This window comes from Molothrus aeneus, chromosome 3 (assembly GCF_037042795.1).
Source record: "Molothrus aeneus isolate 106 chromosome 3, BPBGC_Maene_1.0, whole genome shotgun sequence".
NCBI lineage: Eukaryota > Metazoa > Chordata > Aves > Passeriformes > Icteridae > Molothrus > Molothrus aeneus.
Genome location: NC_089648.1, coordinates 81,761,667 through 81,776,722, shown reverse-complemented (window position 1 = coordinate 81,776,722; position 15,056 = coordinate 81,761,667). Strand labels below are relative to the sequence as shown.

The following is a 15,056-nucleotide window of genomic DNA, read 5'->3' as shown; positions in this document are numbered from 1 at the left end:
CAAGTTCATCTTAAATACTTCAATGACTTAAAGGTAAAAAGGAAGCAAGAGACAAGATGAAAGAATTATCTGAGTTGCCTATAAAACCTGAAACACAAGGCAGCTCACAAGTGAAGTTAAGATTGCAGAACAATCCTAGGGAGTTTGCCAGCAAACTGGATGCTGCTTTTGAGCAGTTGCCTTCTGTGGCAACTGACTTCAGTGACTTTTCTGTAATGAGCGGTGGTAAAAGCCACTGCATTTTTGATCTGTCTTTTTCCATCAAGTGAGAAACTGTTTTATTCCCTCAAAGAGTGGAGTTTTTTTACTAATGGGATTTGAAGAACTCTTGTCTAAGAAACCTCTGTGGGATGTTGTATGCCAAGCTGTGCAAACTGAATTAGGGGCAGTTAAGATAAAAACAAATCTGCGGAAGAAGAGCATAGTCAACAGGAATGATGAAAAATCTTCTGTAGATGTGAACCATAATTCTATGTTCCCAGCTCCATGGAAATGCTGGTTTTTGAAAAGACCATCAAGATTAGATGAACTTCTAAGAGAATATTCAAAGAATGGTGTTGATAATACAGTAGAAAACTTTAAGCAGTCCAATCAGTTCTTAAATCTAGAAGACAGCTAAAGACTGAGAACTATGGGATAAGTAGGAAATTCTGGGAACTAAAGCTGCAGCACTTCCTCCACGCTCTTTGTGGCAGCTGGGAGGGATGTACCTATCCCAGCCCACAGATATTGCAGTATCCATGGAGAAATTCTGCAGCTTTTGGGGCATCATCAGCATAAGGCTGGTACAATCATGCAGAAGTTTGATTGCTTTACATGCATCCTTCACACTTCAGCTCCTTAGAAATAATATTTTTTCCACCCACATATCTCAAAAGAGGAGACAATAGCACAAAGCTGGATGCAACTTCAGATAAATGCAGAATCCTACATGGATGAAGGAAAGGTGTATAATCATATAAAATTGGTTAAAGGTCCCTTCCATATGAAAATTTAGACAAGTCTCTTTTTCTTCTCTCTGTCCTTCCTGGCAAAGAATGGGGGGAACAGAGACAAAGAACTAAGCCTGATGTTATTTTGGAATCTAAGCTATACCTGGTACTTTCCCAAGTGTCCTGCCAAAAGTTTACCAGTTTGGTAATGCAGATAGGGCTTCTGGTTTAATTTAAACTGATATTTACTAGTAAAAGCCTGCTGAAAAAACCAAGACTTACCGGTAAATATTAGTTTATTCCCAAAAGATACCAACTTTTTTCACACTGTTCTTAGACTTTGCACTCCAGCAGTCATCTTTACACCAAACAATGCCTAAGACAAAAATGAGCTTTTCAGCTTTACATGTATTTGCCAAAATAATTACCAACCCTCCCCCATGAAAACTGAGCGGGAAAAATACACTGTGAGAATTGGATCCAGAAGCCCTAATTCTAACTCTTCTTTAAAGGAGATATATATGTATATACAATGTATATAAATATAAATTCTCAGATTAGGTGAATGTGTGATGAATTCTGCATAAGAATAAGTATTATAGTGATTTCTAATACCTTAAAACCCGATCTGATGCCTGGTTTGATTTTGACACATCACAGTTCTGATGCTTCTCTTGAGCTTTAGCCAGTTTCTCTGCTGCAGCAATAGGACATCCAGAGAGGCTGCAATTACAGAAAGGAAATTTAATTGTCTTGTCCTGCATAGTTTCACATTATAGCACTGATCCAATTACTCCTTCTCCTCCTTAGCCAGCATCAGGAAGAATCTGAAGGAAAAGGGTTTCCAAAATGTTTTGATCATGTCTATTTTCTTTAGAATAGACTTCTTTTCTTCTGCTTTCAAAGTTGCATGATAAATCTTATATCTGCTCTTCTTCTCTCACAGTACATGGGTAGATTATTCATGGATGTCAGCCAGGGAACATACCAGTAGGAGAGGAGAGTATAAACTGGAATCTACTGTGCAGCTCTGCTAGCAGACTTGTGACCTTTATGCATCTAAAAATGTTGCCAATCAAATGGCTCCTGAAGACAATTAAATGACAACACCATATAGGCCTAATCTTGTGCTCCTTCATACCTCATTCAGCTCCATTAACTCCAATCTTTTTTGCTAGGCATATAAATGGATGCAAAATTTTGCCTTGGGTTGCTAAATCTACATGTCAAATGTTAGTGTTTGTTCATGAATTTCAGCCACTAAAGTATCCTTTCTAATAGTAGATGATGTAAAATGAAAAGCATGTCTGCACTGGAAATTCAATTAAATTTGCTAATGCTGAACTATTATTGAAGTGGCAATAATAAGCCTGATTCTTATGGAAGATTTAGAACTGAGAAAAATAAATATATTGATGCCAGCAGATGGTGCTCTTAGTGAAGCTGTAAAACACTGTGACCTGACAATGGAGGAGTTCCTTTCCTTGTCATAGTCTATTGCATGCTTATGTGACCGAAGCTCTCTGTGCTCTCCACAGGAATAGAAATTAAAGCGAAAGGCAAATCAGAGCATTCCCAGATGTTCCCTTCTTTACAGGAAATAAGTGGGAAAAAAAAGAAAAAAAAAAGTAAAGTAGAGAAAAATGCCCCAAAAGCTGCAGAAAGAGGTGAGCACAGACTGCAGAGTGCTCCCCCCTGCCCGCCCTCACTGCCCTAGTTCTGCAGAGGGTGAGGGAGCTCTGTGCAGCTCTGGAGCCCTGCCAGGGGGCAGCTGCACTCCACTGACATGCTCTTTCTCAGACACCTCAAGTATTCTAGTGGATATTCAGCCAGAAGTGAATGCTGCTTCAAGCAGCAGTAATTCCCATAAAGCCTTCTCAGAGGTTTCTGCTGCATCTACTGGCAGCATCACTGCAGAGAAGGGATAGCAGAGCTTATTGCAGGCAGGCTGGTACCCACAAGAGTCTTCTGGGGGAAATGCAGCTGATATGAGGGGCTTGGTAAGACTGAATGTCCAGTGCCTGTACTCCCTTAAGCCTTCATGCTACAATTAACAGGAAAAAGGAATTCAATAACAGGAACATTGCACAGTTCCTTTTACCCTCTTATCCTCTTAAATTTTCTGGCTTTTTAAAATTATAAAGGAATAGGCAAGATTTTATTCTTTTTCTGTGGGAAAATTGTGACATGCAGAACACTAAAGTGATGTTTTCAAAATTTGTTTGATGGAATTTAATTTGCAGTAGCATCTCTTCTCTAAGAATCTATTACTAATCTTAGGAAGCTATGGAAAAGTTGCTTTTTTCCTTGATCTTTTTTTTTTTACTAGAATACTAACTTCTATTATTTCTGCCTTTTCATTTTTAAATGTAATGAGACATGTTCTTAATGTTTCTTAAACAGCCAAGATTCTCATTCAATTTTAGCTGAGTAAGTACTTATGGGTTAAGACTGTGGTCAGTAATAAAGCTAACAGCTGTGTATTTAAAATGCTGCTTCTTGTGTATTAAAAAAACCCCAATAATTTAGGATTAGAGTGGGTTTTTTTCATGCACTAGAAAAAAATCTCCGAGGAGAGTGAAGTGTGAGAACAAGAACTCTGTCCTAGTCCTGACGATGCTGAAAAAAATCTTCTTTCTCCCTGCAACACACCCATGAGCAGTCATACCACTTGTTTTGTATAACTGCTGTTCAGCAAATATCAAAACAAAAAGAAAAAAAAAGTCCACTCAAAAAGCTAAGGATGCTTAAAATGTCTTCCGTGGATCAATTCATCCATACTCCAGCAAACACACTCGTTCTCCTCAGAAATTACATGAATAAATGTTACTCCTTAAAATGGATAAAGCACACGAAGCACCATCTGTCAATCCTCAGAACAGAACAACGACACACACTCACTCCCCCCCACCAATGGACTGCTAGAAGGGCTGCAGTTGGGAGGCACTGTTCCCTCTAGATTGGTGTCCAGCGACGGCATCCTTACCTTCGGTGGGAATTCCTGTTGCTATTTACGTGGCCCCGGCCTGTGCAGCCTGGTGTAGGACACTTAAGAACATTTTCATGCATGGCAAGAACTTGACAAGGAGAGTAAGAGAAAACAGCAGAGTATGAAAACAAGAAAAAAAAATCAAATCCCAGTATATATGAAACCATTTTAAAACAAAGCAGGATTCATTAACAACCAGCATTCCTCAAAATACACGTGACACACATAGCCAATAAAGCCTGATGAGGAAACTAAGTATTGTGACCCTATGCTCATTAACACAGGGCAACAGTGAAAGTTATGGAGGTTACAGAACCTATAAACAAATGCATCTCTGGTGCAACAGTGAAGCAGAAGACGCCCAACATCTTCTTCATACAAAACCACTGAGAAAAGATCAGCTCAACAGTAAAGAGGGAGCTAGCAACCATACAAAAACAAAATTACAGACTGGAAAACTCTTTCAGGAAATGTATGTATTCTTAATACATAGCTTTATAAACACAGTATCAAACTCATGAGCTAAAAATCTGCTCTCAAGTTATACTGGTAGAACATTGAATTATTTGAAACACACCTCAGTACAACCCTGAACAGAATTTAACCCTAACTATAAGGCAGCCCGATTGAGCTAGGGGCCAGTTCTGCTCACTTCCACATAGATATATCATTCATATCTACATAGTGAGCAGAATGGATGCTCTATTTTTCACTTGTGTTCTCTACAAATGTGATATTTTTTTTTCAAAATACTAAGAACCAAAATTAAGTACTTAAAAATTGAGGGATGGCAGAAAAAAAAATGTAAAAAACAAATAAGTGGTACAAGCTTAAGCAAGTAAACTGATTTACATCTGCATCCACTGCAAGCTGGATGGAAAACTTACTCCAAGGCTGCTCAGAGCAGTACCCCTCTAAATCATAAAGCTCATGCTATGAAGGGCCAAATTATCAAGAACTTTTTGGGAACACTGAAGAGTTTTTTATGACATGAGGCATATCTGAATCCATGTCTCAGAGCTGGATAGCAGTACATCACTCAATGGGAAAAAGGCTAGCCAGCCCTTTTGAAGTTCTCATTTTCTCACACAAGAAGTGGTCTGGAAGCCTGTATTTAGTTCTCACTCAAAAAAAAAAAAAAAAAAAATCTAATAAAATCATTAGATACGTTGACTGAGTTAAGAACTGAATAAAAGCTGTTCAGAGACTTGAGAATTAGACCATGTATACTCATTAAAAGATAACCATCATCATCATCACCCCATCATCAGTGTGATAAAATGTGTATAGATGCAAAAGCTTCACTCTGAAATTCCTAATATTTAAAGCTGTTGTTGAAACATGCTTCACAAGGCCAACATCACAGGAAAAAAAAAAAGATGAGCTCACCTTTGTCATTTTAGTAGGTACAAGAGCATGCAAACAGTTTAAAGCTATATTCTTCTTTGATTTGCAAAGTCTTCTAAAGAGCTTTTTATTTACCATTTGAAAAAAAATGATAGAACTTTGAGCAACTGAATAAATATTTGTGTTTCAGAAAATTACAGGGTCTTGGAAAGCAGAGAAATTACTTTATTTTTTCTACTGTATTCAGAGACCAACCAAACTACAGCAAAGTTTCCTAAAGCACTTCCTTATTACTTTACTTCTGGAAGAAGCCACTGTACCAGGAAAGAGGAGACTTGTTATGTCTGCCACTCTTGCAGTGCTAATCTACTTCGGTTTTCCTGTCCATCAGAATCTACTTTCCTTTGGAAACTGGGGACCATTTTAGTTCTAACCATCTTTACAACACTTCCTTAAGGCTGTTGCAAATTCATTGAGGTTAAGTCTAGAAGTGCTAATGGACAGTGAGGATTTTAGGTCTATATGGAATGGAATCCACAACTCCATTTTAAAACTGGTGTGAAAGATAATTGGATCTTAGCTAGACACGTCCTGATGAAAACCAGCACAGAGTAATTAGCTTCAACAGAACTATGCTGATTTCACCAGACAAGGAGGTGACTTCCAGAAAAGAAGCACTCTGCCTTTAGGTGGGTGTCCATGAGCTCATATGGGTGAACTTCCTATGCACAGAATTTGCTGACATGGCAGGAAGTTCCACCCATGTGACTGAGAGGGGTTGTTTGCTCAAAATCCTGAGTTCTGTAGCTAAGTAAACAGCCAAATTCTTATTTTTTATAATATGCACTAGTTTAATATAAATTATGTTTCAGACACAACAATAACAACGGAAAGGGCTTGCAAGTTTTTCAGGAATAATTATTCCTGTACAAGACAATAAGGACAGTTGATGTGACATTAGCACGCAGAAGCAAAAGCAGTGCACATCTTCTGGAAACCTTTTTCTCTGTTGACTAAATATGTCTATTAAAAATAACCTAGGATTCTAAAAATCAAAGAATACAGCTTTAAAAGTTGTTCTTTTAGTGTAAAGTTAGTAAAGAATGGAAATGATGGAATAAAGGAAAAAGTATAACACAGAACAGTTGACTAACTTGAGACAAACCATACTGAAAAATGAAATTAATTTTTTAAATAAAAGGTTTAAAAAGCATGCTAGAAAAGTTTTTGTTGTTTTATCCCCAGTTTCCATGAAAGAATGTGAACTTACTTTCTGGAGGGACCCTATCTTTGTGTGGGCATCCTGACAAACTGCGGTGATGGGGGTAAAGCCCCGTTACATGGCCAGTTCCATCACACCCAGGGGTAGGACATTTGCTCTCTTTCTTTTCTGTTCTTGAGGGATCTATAATTTACAACAAATGTGTCAAGTGAATGAGTCTTTTCACATTTCTGTAAGAAGGTTCATTTAATCATGTCATTTACTCTTTGGTAAATGTTATTATGAAAACTGGAAAAAAACCCCTTCTACTTCTTATCACAGTTCTGTCACTTTTATCCTGTTATCTTCTCAGACTGCAGGCTCCCATGATCACGGCAAAATCCATTCACAGTGATTGGAAAATGACCTTTTTATAGCAAAGCCGTACCATTGTCAATCAATGTTCTGCTGGCAAGCATTAGCTCAAGGGTGAAAGGTCATTTGGAAACTGTTTAGTTGGAGTTTCCCTTCTTTACATTCTTATTTGCCTCACGTGTTAAGGTCTGCAAATGTACTGTCATAGCCGTTCAATGTCCTGAGAGTAGCAAACCCAGCTGTTCAGCATAATGACTCCACAAAAATCCCTTTTCCAAGGCACAATGAGGAAATTACTTTTGTTTTCTTTAAATTCCTTACAAAGTGGTAAAATTACATAAATATTCCTTGATCTTCAATAAATTATGGTGAAGTAAACATTGTAATCAGAATTACTGAAAGTATCGCTTGCGTGTAAATCTGGGCCATTACCAACATGCATATGTAACATTTGAATATTCATATGCTTGAAAGGTTAATGACCTTTTAGAATGTTGTTGGTACTTCTGCCTACAAATCAAAGAAAAGTCTAACTAGACATTTTTTCCACAAAATAAAGTTTTCTTCCAGTGATGTAATGGAATACTGGTGTCATTAATCTGATTTAGAAATTTCTCACATAACTTTACCTGCTTATTTCTTTTAACAGAACATGTGTAGAACATCTATTCTTCCAGACAAGCACATGATACAAATTACATCTTATCATCTTGACCACAGTTGCCAGGTTTCGGACATTATTGCTGATTTTCATATCAGTATTAAAGGGTAAAAATTCAGGATATTCAAACTGCTCCAGTTTTGGCTCAAGATCACCAGCATCTTTTTTAGTCCACCATTCCTTTCAGTACCCAATCTGAACTATCCTCATTTAAGAATTTTATGTTGCTCTTGTAATTTCTCTGCTTCAGTATTTATGCTTTCATCTCTGTAAAATAAGATTTTGCTACTTGTTTTGCAGTAAGCCTTTTTTACATTAAATTCCATCCCAGCTTCAACAAACAGAACCCTCAGCACAATAGGGGGAAATTTCAGTACTTGTGGAACTTCATGGACAACCTGTTCTTTTCATCATGAATCCATAAAATCCAGAGTTCACATTCTGTTTTGTACTCATCTTTCTCTGATTTCCTTCTGGTATGCTTTATATATACTTTTACTTTTTAAGTTCTTCCAAAACAGCTTCATTTTACAGAAAATCTTTAGCTCCTTGTAATGACTCTCCATGTTTTAAACCCATTCTTAAAATATAATATCATACTTAAACCTTATATTTTGCAAATAGAACTCCTAATTATGATGGTTTTATTTTACTTAACTTGCATATGGACTGTAGAACACAGATCTTTGTTTCATGCTCTTTAACAACAAATAAACATATAAATCTATCTCCAATGTGCTATACAGTTATCACAACACTTCTGGTAAGACCATAATCTCATACATCAAGAAATTGAAGAAAGAGATCAAGAAGTTAAACCCAAGGCCACAGAAGGAGCAAATGTCAGAGGAGGGATTTGAATTCCTGCCAGATAGGCCTGTGCTGAGACCACTAGAACAGCAAGCCCACAGCTACATACATACACAACTCTAAGCAACTCATCAAGTCAAGTACTTTGGGATGTGTAAAAGTATTAGATAAGTGAATAGATAATGTAAATGAAATATAAATTATGTAAATATAACAATATTCAAGGACTGCAAAAAATGTAGATGATTATAATAGACCATAATGGCTTTTTAGAGACTTTAAACTAGAGGAACTTTAGCTACTCGACATTGTTAGAACTCCACCAAAGTCAGTGAAGGTATTGTAATTTAGAGCAGCCGAGGATCTAGCCACTTGCATCCTACAGCATCAAGCAAATCCTGCTCTGCATTCAAGTCTACATCAAAAAGTTATAGCACATATCAGAGCCTTAGAGCCTTTATGGTCTAATGAGTTCAGAAAAGATGCTGTATACTACTCTTAATGATTTCAAAACTTGCATAAAATTGCACTTGCACAATTTCCCATTGCTTTTAATGGAAGACATTTGAGTAAACTTTTCATAACTTTTTACGAAACAATGGATACTGTTCTGTAAATCCTCTTCTGCTATTTGGGAGAGATATTGCAGTTTTACTGAACTCTGCAACTTTTTCTCACTCCTTGCCACAATGGAAGTATTTCCTGAGTGAAGGGTGTCAAAGGACTTTAAAAGGTTTCAAAATGCATAAATTTCAGAAGAAAACCTGTTTAGAAAGCTTAAAATGGCAGGGGGAAAATGGTTAGTGGTCCCTTAATAGTTGTTTCAGTGATCTTTGAACCCAAGAGGCAGTTCTCACTGCAAACCTGTGCTCCCAAGAAAGCTTCCACCTAACTATACCATATATCTCTGAAGGCATCTCTTCCAGCATTATTTGGAAGATAACATGTGACTGGAGGACAAATGATACAAGCAACTGTCTTACTTCAAGCTTCTTCTCTCAACAACTACCAGAATGTTTCCCACAGGTTTGTTGTTTGGGTTTGGTTTGGGGTTTTTTTTTGTTGAAGTTTTTTTGTTGGGTTTTTTTTTTTGGTTGGGATTTTTTTTGTTGGTTTTTTTTTTGTGTGTGTTTTGTTATGTTTTGTTTTAAATAAGGGAAATATTTTTCTTTTTATATTAAAAAGGTCAAGAATTATACACTCCGCAAAATTTCATGGTCCAAACTCCCACATATTTAGTCCCTGGTGAGTCTTGGACCTATTACCAATTCAGCCTGCAGCTCCCAAGAAATAGGATGGTTCAAAGAAGCTAAAGAATTTACTGAAATAGGATATCCATACATTTCTCACTGTCAGAAATAATATAGGCTCTTCGGAGACAGCAGGCCTATATGCAAAAAGGTTTTCCCAGCTATATATAGACTGGAAAGACTGAACAATACCAGAATTTAAAAACTGTTCTAAATTAATTTTTGTTTGCCATGTTTTCTGTGTTTTTGGAGACATATACTCACAGGGAAATGCATCCATAATAGGTCATATGTGAACAACATTTAGCACAACATCCACATGGCTATGCAGTAACACACTAACTAAATAAAGTTGTCTTCCCCAAATACCCGAAGTTACTAAAGCAGACACTAGACCATATATTTGTGGTTAGAACAAACAAACCTTCACTAAAATACATTGCAGCAGTGTTTGACATCAGTAATTTACATGCTTTTCGAAAAGACTGATCATTACTTTTGTTTAAGACTTGTGAAAAATGACCAAAACTTTCTTGGATCAAGATGTTGTCTGCCTACATGAATGTCACAGGCAGATTACTTTTTCAAAACAGAGATTTATAAAAAAAGAGAAAAATGCCCACCATTTTAATTGTAGAAAGCAAACCAAATATTTTTGCAACAAATATAAGATAAACTTAGTCCCTGTTTAGCATCTCCCAAGAAATACCACGTCCTCAACTTCCACTAAAGTCAATGGGAATCAGGGGTGTTTAGTGAATCTCAGAAGGTATTGAACACTTAATACAACATGGCCCTACATGTACAGATGTAAACACGTTAAAGAGGGGTGTCATAATATAAACACACCATCACCATGATTATCCTGCAAATTAAAAGGCATTCTAAAGGTAACCTTTAGTCTGTTGTGATTTTTTTTGTTTGGTTTGGTTTTTATTGGGTTTTTTTTTTTTGTTTCTCTTGTATTGAATTATGGTCAAGGCAGCACCTTAACTGTTTCCACAATGGAATGAAACCAGTGAAGTGGAATGCACGTAAGAAAGAAATTGCTATTGATCTCAGCCCAGGCCACACCATGCCTTGCATAGCAAATGCTTTCCATTACCTTAGTATCTTAAGATAATTAATGTGCAGTCACTGCCCTTATCTTATGTTATCGGTCATTTTGATACTGTTCAATTTCTATCAGGCCATTCTACATTTTAGACAGGAGAGGCTTCATCAATAACTGTCATTTGATGATAATTTTATAAGTCACGATGCCACCTACCCAATCCAATCTGTAATATATGCACTTCATAGCTGATTGACTATCTGCTACATAAACCCCCCCTCTTCAATATAGTTTGCAACAGAATTCTCTTTTTTAATTATTACTATAAAACATATTAAAACCTTGAGAAAAATCTTTGCCTCTTTCAACATGATCTCTTTTTTTGTTTCCCTTAGAAGTTGCTTTTTTAATTTAGCCAATGATATACTGTACATATTTCTAACACTGCAGAATGAGTTCTTTCATTTTATAATCATAGCATGATGCGATTTTACAATCATGTCATACTACAATTTTAATAAAGTTCCCATTATGTGGAATTAATAACTTCATTTCAGAAATCTATGCAAAAACTTAACATGTTAGCTCACACTTTCTCATGACATAACATACGGTATATAGAAATATTACCTTTACCATAATATGGCTTTTTGACATGGCCGTCACTTGGTTTAGGCTTCCTGTCATCTCCAGAAAGGTGTCTTGGAGACTGTTCCTCAAATGATCTCATATTATCCCTCCTTCCAGCTTCCACTGCCATTTTTTCTCTCATGGCTTTTGCTCTCTCTGTTTCCAAAGCAATTGCTTTCTCAAGCAGGGTTAAGTTACCTTTTGTCATATCAAACACTTCTTCAGACCTATCTGAAGTAATAGAGGTGGTATCATCGTCTCTTTCGTGACAACCATCCTCCTTGGCACAGCTAGAAAAAGTCCTAGATCTGGGGCTCAACTGTTCTTCAAGCCTCATTAGGTTCATCATATCAGAGTAATTCCGGTCTGGTGTTCTTCCTTGGAAGTCATCTTCTTGCCTGACATGCTGACGAGTGTTCATGTTTTGCTGTTGATTTCTTTCCTGTGGGTTTGTCTCACTGAGTTTCCTAGCCAGATCAAAACACTGGTTCCTTAAGCACTCCAAACTGCTGAGACATACCTCTTCATCACTCTCCTCCACTATTTTTTCTGTAAGTCCATTGTTCACAGGCTTTCCTAGCATTACAAAGTTCATATTCCTATTGTCTTGCTGTGAAGTATTGTCTGCATAATTTCTGTCATTAATATTTTCTGAAAGCACTACACCATGTCCTTGTGCTAATAATTTAAGGGAGTCCACTGTTTCCCTAACAACATCACTGTCTAAATCTAAACTCAGCTCACTTTTTCGACCGATATTTTCATTTTTGTCACTATCATCTTCCAGACTATTAGATGTATTGCTGTTCATTTCTGATTCTGTCCTGGCTCTGTATGCTGCATCCTCTGCAATTTTGCCAAGATTTAACAATGACTTGGCCACCAGTTCATCGTAATTATCATACTCATCATTATTGTTATCGTCTTTTTCTGTGTCTTGCATTATTCGAGTATTGTGACAATTCATTTGATGGTCTTCTGTATAAAAAACAGAAACAAAGAAAGAAACAAAGAAAGAAAGAAAAAGGAAAAGAAAAGAAAAAAGTGGCTACAATTGGAACTGTTGTTGCAATCGCACGGACAGAAAACAAACTGCATGTCAAATATTGTTAATCATACAGCAATTTTAGAACACTATGGCTGACCCATTTGAACTGAATTCTCTATAGTCCATAGGGCTATTTTTGTTTATTTGCTATTCATATGAATTTCTTTCACAGAACTGATAAGAAAAAGGCAATCAAAATGCTAATTACTACTACTGCTGAATATTATGGCATAAATACTTATGTTTCTCCTTTCACTTCTATATTCACAGTTTTATGGGATTTACTACAATCACATTATTCAGATGACATAATTGCCTATGTTTCCAACTTTTCTCACTCCTGTGTTTCCTGTAAATATGGTAGATGGCAAAGGAGTGAGTACTACTGGATTTATTCTCTTACTGATGAATGCCATTCACCAAAAGAGAAAGAGTATACTCCAAGAAGGAAAAGTCACATTTTTAACACCATACACACAATTAACACTAGTTGACCAATAGCAATACAAGAAGATTAAAATGGCATTTTGCTTAGTGGATCCATCAGTAAAATCAAAATCTCTCAGTTCAGCTGTGGAGAAGTTAAGATTTTAACAGCGTTGTTACATGAAAGGAGGACAGAAGGAATTATATGCACAATATAATTTAGAGTAAATATTCTAGCCCAAATTTTATAGTCATATATGTGTAATAGGGCTTTTATTTGTACTGTAACAGAATGGTGCAGAGTTACCACATTTTACTCAGCTTTGGTCTAGTAACTGTTGAATAACATAGGGAGGGCTTAATAAGATGGAGCCAATGAGAGGCACTGAGGAGGAGATTCACCTCACCTAACTTTAGACATGAGCAAGGCAGACACCAACACCTACATCTGCATCCACGGTTCTGTCCTCAGTCAGTAAGAGAAGCAGACACTTTATGGACACAGCCCACCTGATCTGGTTAAGATACCTACTTGAGAATAAAACTGATAACCACTAGAAGTGCCTGTTTCTCTTCATTGACAACAAAGGGACTCAGACTTGATGCCCACCTTAAAGATACCCATACTCAATCAGATGAATATCATTCAGAGAGCATCTTCTGGTATCTCATGTTCACTCAGTTATGTCATAATTAGACCCAGTCTAAAAACATACAATCATAATTATGGAGTAATGAACACTGCCTAACTAATATTTTGATAATTGGCTACCCAAGCTGTATTTCAACATTTTCCAGCACTGGACAATAAAGTGCCTAGATCTGTCATTACAGTGTCATGCTAGTCCAGTTTTCAGCTGGTGCAAACTGAAAGAAACCAGTAGAGCTAGGATTATTAACACCTGCTCAAGAGCTAATCCATTAACTTCTGATAGCATCTTTTCAGCTTAGATGTATTTTCAACACTAGTACATCTAAACACATAGCAATTTCTGAAGTGTGGCTCATATTTTAAGTTAAACAAATCAAAGTGAGAAATTTCAGGTAGTAGGTGGCTTGTGCACTAACATTTTGGTAATAGGAAATAGTGTTTGATAAAAATAGATTTTATGTCAATAGTCAAGATAATAAATCAAGAGTTGTATATACAAAGCTAAATAGCACAATAATTAATGTTTCAGCCACAAGATAGTATTTCTTCTACACAGTGGTTAGGGATCCTGGGATGATAGTAGGCTGTAGTTAAGCAGCTGAACTGATTGATGACTAGGCTATGTCTAGAAAAAAAATGCTCTAATGGTAAAATATATCTTACATATTATCTGCTTAAATACAGAGGAAAGATAATAAGGAAGACTATATGGTATTTCTACATCACAAGATATTCCAAGCCAGTAGTGGGTTATCTGTTTATCATAAAAGGCGGTTTTGTTTTAGTTGCTATGTTTTTCATGATCATCATAATTCACATTTTTCTTTCAGTGCCACAAAAATTAAAGTATCAGAGCATCAGATTTTCAGTGTTAAGTAAGGGTTGCCACTTACACTTCCTATTTGAAAAATGTCCATCTTGAATAACTGAATAGAAGAAAGCAATGAAAGATTAGTGGATAGCACAGATAGTCTGTGCTATTTGAAAAGCAAATACACTAATAATTTTCTAAAGTAAACTATACAAACAAATCCCACATTAATTTAAACATTAAGGATAAAACCTGGTGCCATGGAGATTGTTCCATAGAAACAGAGGCTTTTGTGGAGCACTTCTTGTAACTATACTCATGGGCAATCAGATGCAGCAAAAGAACATCAAAGTAATTAAAGAAGCAACAAGGCATAGCTCCAAAATTGCCAGTGCCTTCAAGTTTAGGATGAGATATCAACAAACACTGGTGAAATCAGTCCAAATCTAGCTGTAATATGATACTGAAATACAAAGTAGGAAAAAAAAGAAATTTCCCAAGTCATCCTGAGAACTGCTCAGGTACGCAGTGACTATTATAGGTCAACATTTGAAACGTTAAAATTTTCAGAGATTGTTTCTTAAAAGGGGGGAATGTGTTTGTAAATGATCACCAAGGAGAAGAATATGTTATACCTTGCCTCCACAAGTGAAAAGTCAAAATATGAATCATTTACCATATGACAGAAGACATCTAAATTCTGTTTGAGTAGGTAAACTGGGTGAAAGCTATAACTACAGTATTTTTATTCTGTTTGTTTGGCTATATCCTTTTCTGTTCTCCCATCCATACAGTCATAAAATGAAGAAGAAAAAGGTAGTGGAAGAGAAGAAAGTGTAAAGCAGTAATCCCAGACGACAGAGGTGGGAA

The 15,056-nt window shown here is 36.4% G+C and overlaps 1 protein-coding gene across 20 annotated transcripts in view; it reads right to left on the bottom strand.

Annotated features, from left to right (window-relative positions):
- The window catches only part of MYT1L (myelin transcription factor 1 like), a 310,753-nt gene that overhangs the window by 70,569 nt on the left and 225,128 nt on the right, over window positions 1–15,056 (bottom strand). For 9 of the 20 annotated variants that reach the window (XM_066547254.1, XM_066547256.1, XM_066547253.1 and 6 more), the window contains 4 exons: window positions 11,250–12,227; window positions 6,539–6,673; window positions 3,919–4,009; window positions 1,548–1,655 (listed from right to left, as the gene is read on the bottom strand). In XM_066547254.1, coding sequence (XP_066403351.1) covers window positions 1,548–1,655; window positions 3,919–4,009; window positions 6,539–6,673; window positions 11,250–12,227 — 1,312 coding nt within the window. The remainder of the gene's footprint in view (window positions 1–1,547; window positions 1,656–3,918; window positions 4,010–6,538; window positions 6,674–11,249; window positions 12,228–15,056) is intronic. The other 11 variants (XM_066547272.1, XM_066547261.1, XM_066547259.1 and 8 more) reach the window with 4 other exon arrangements.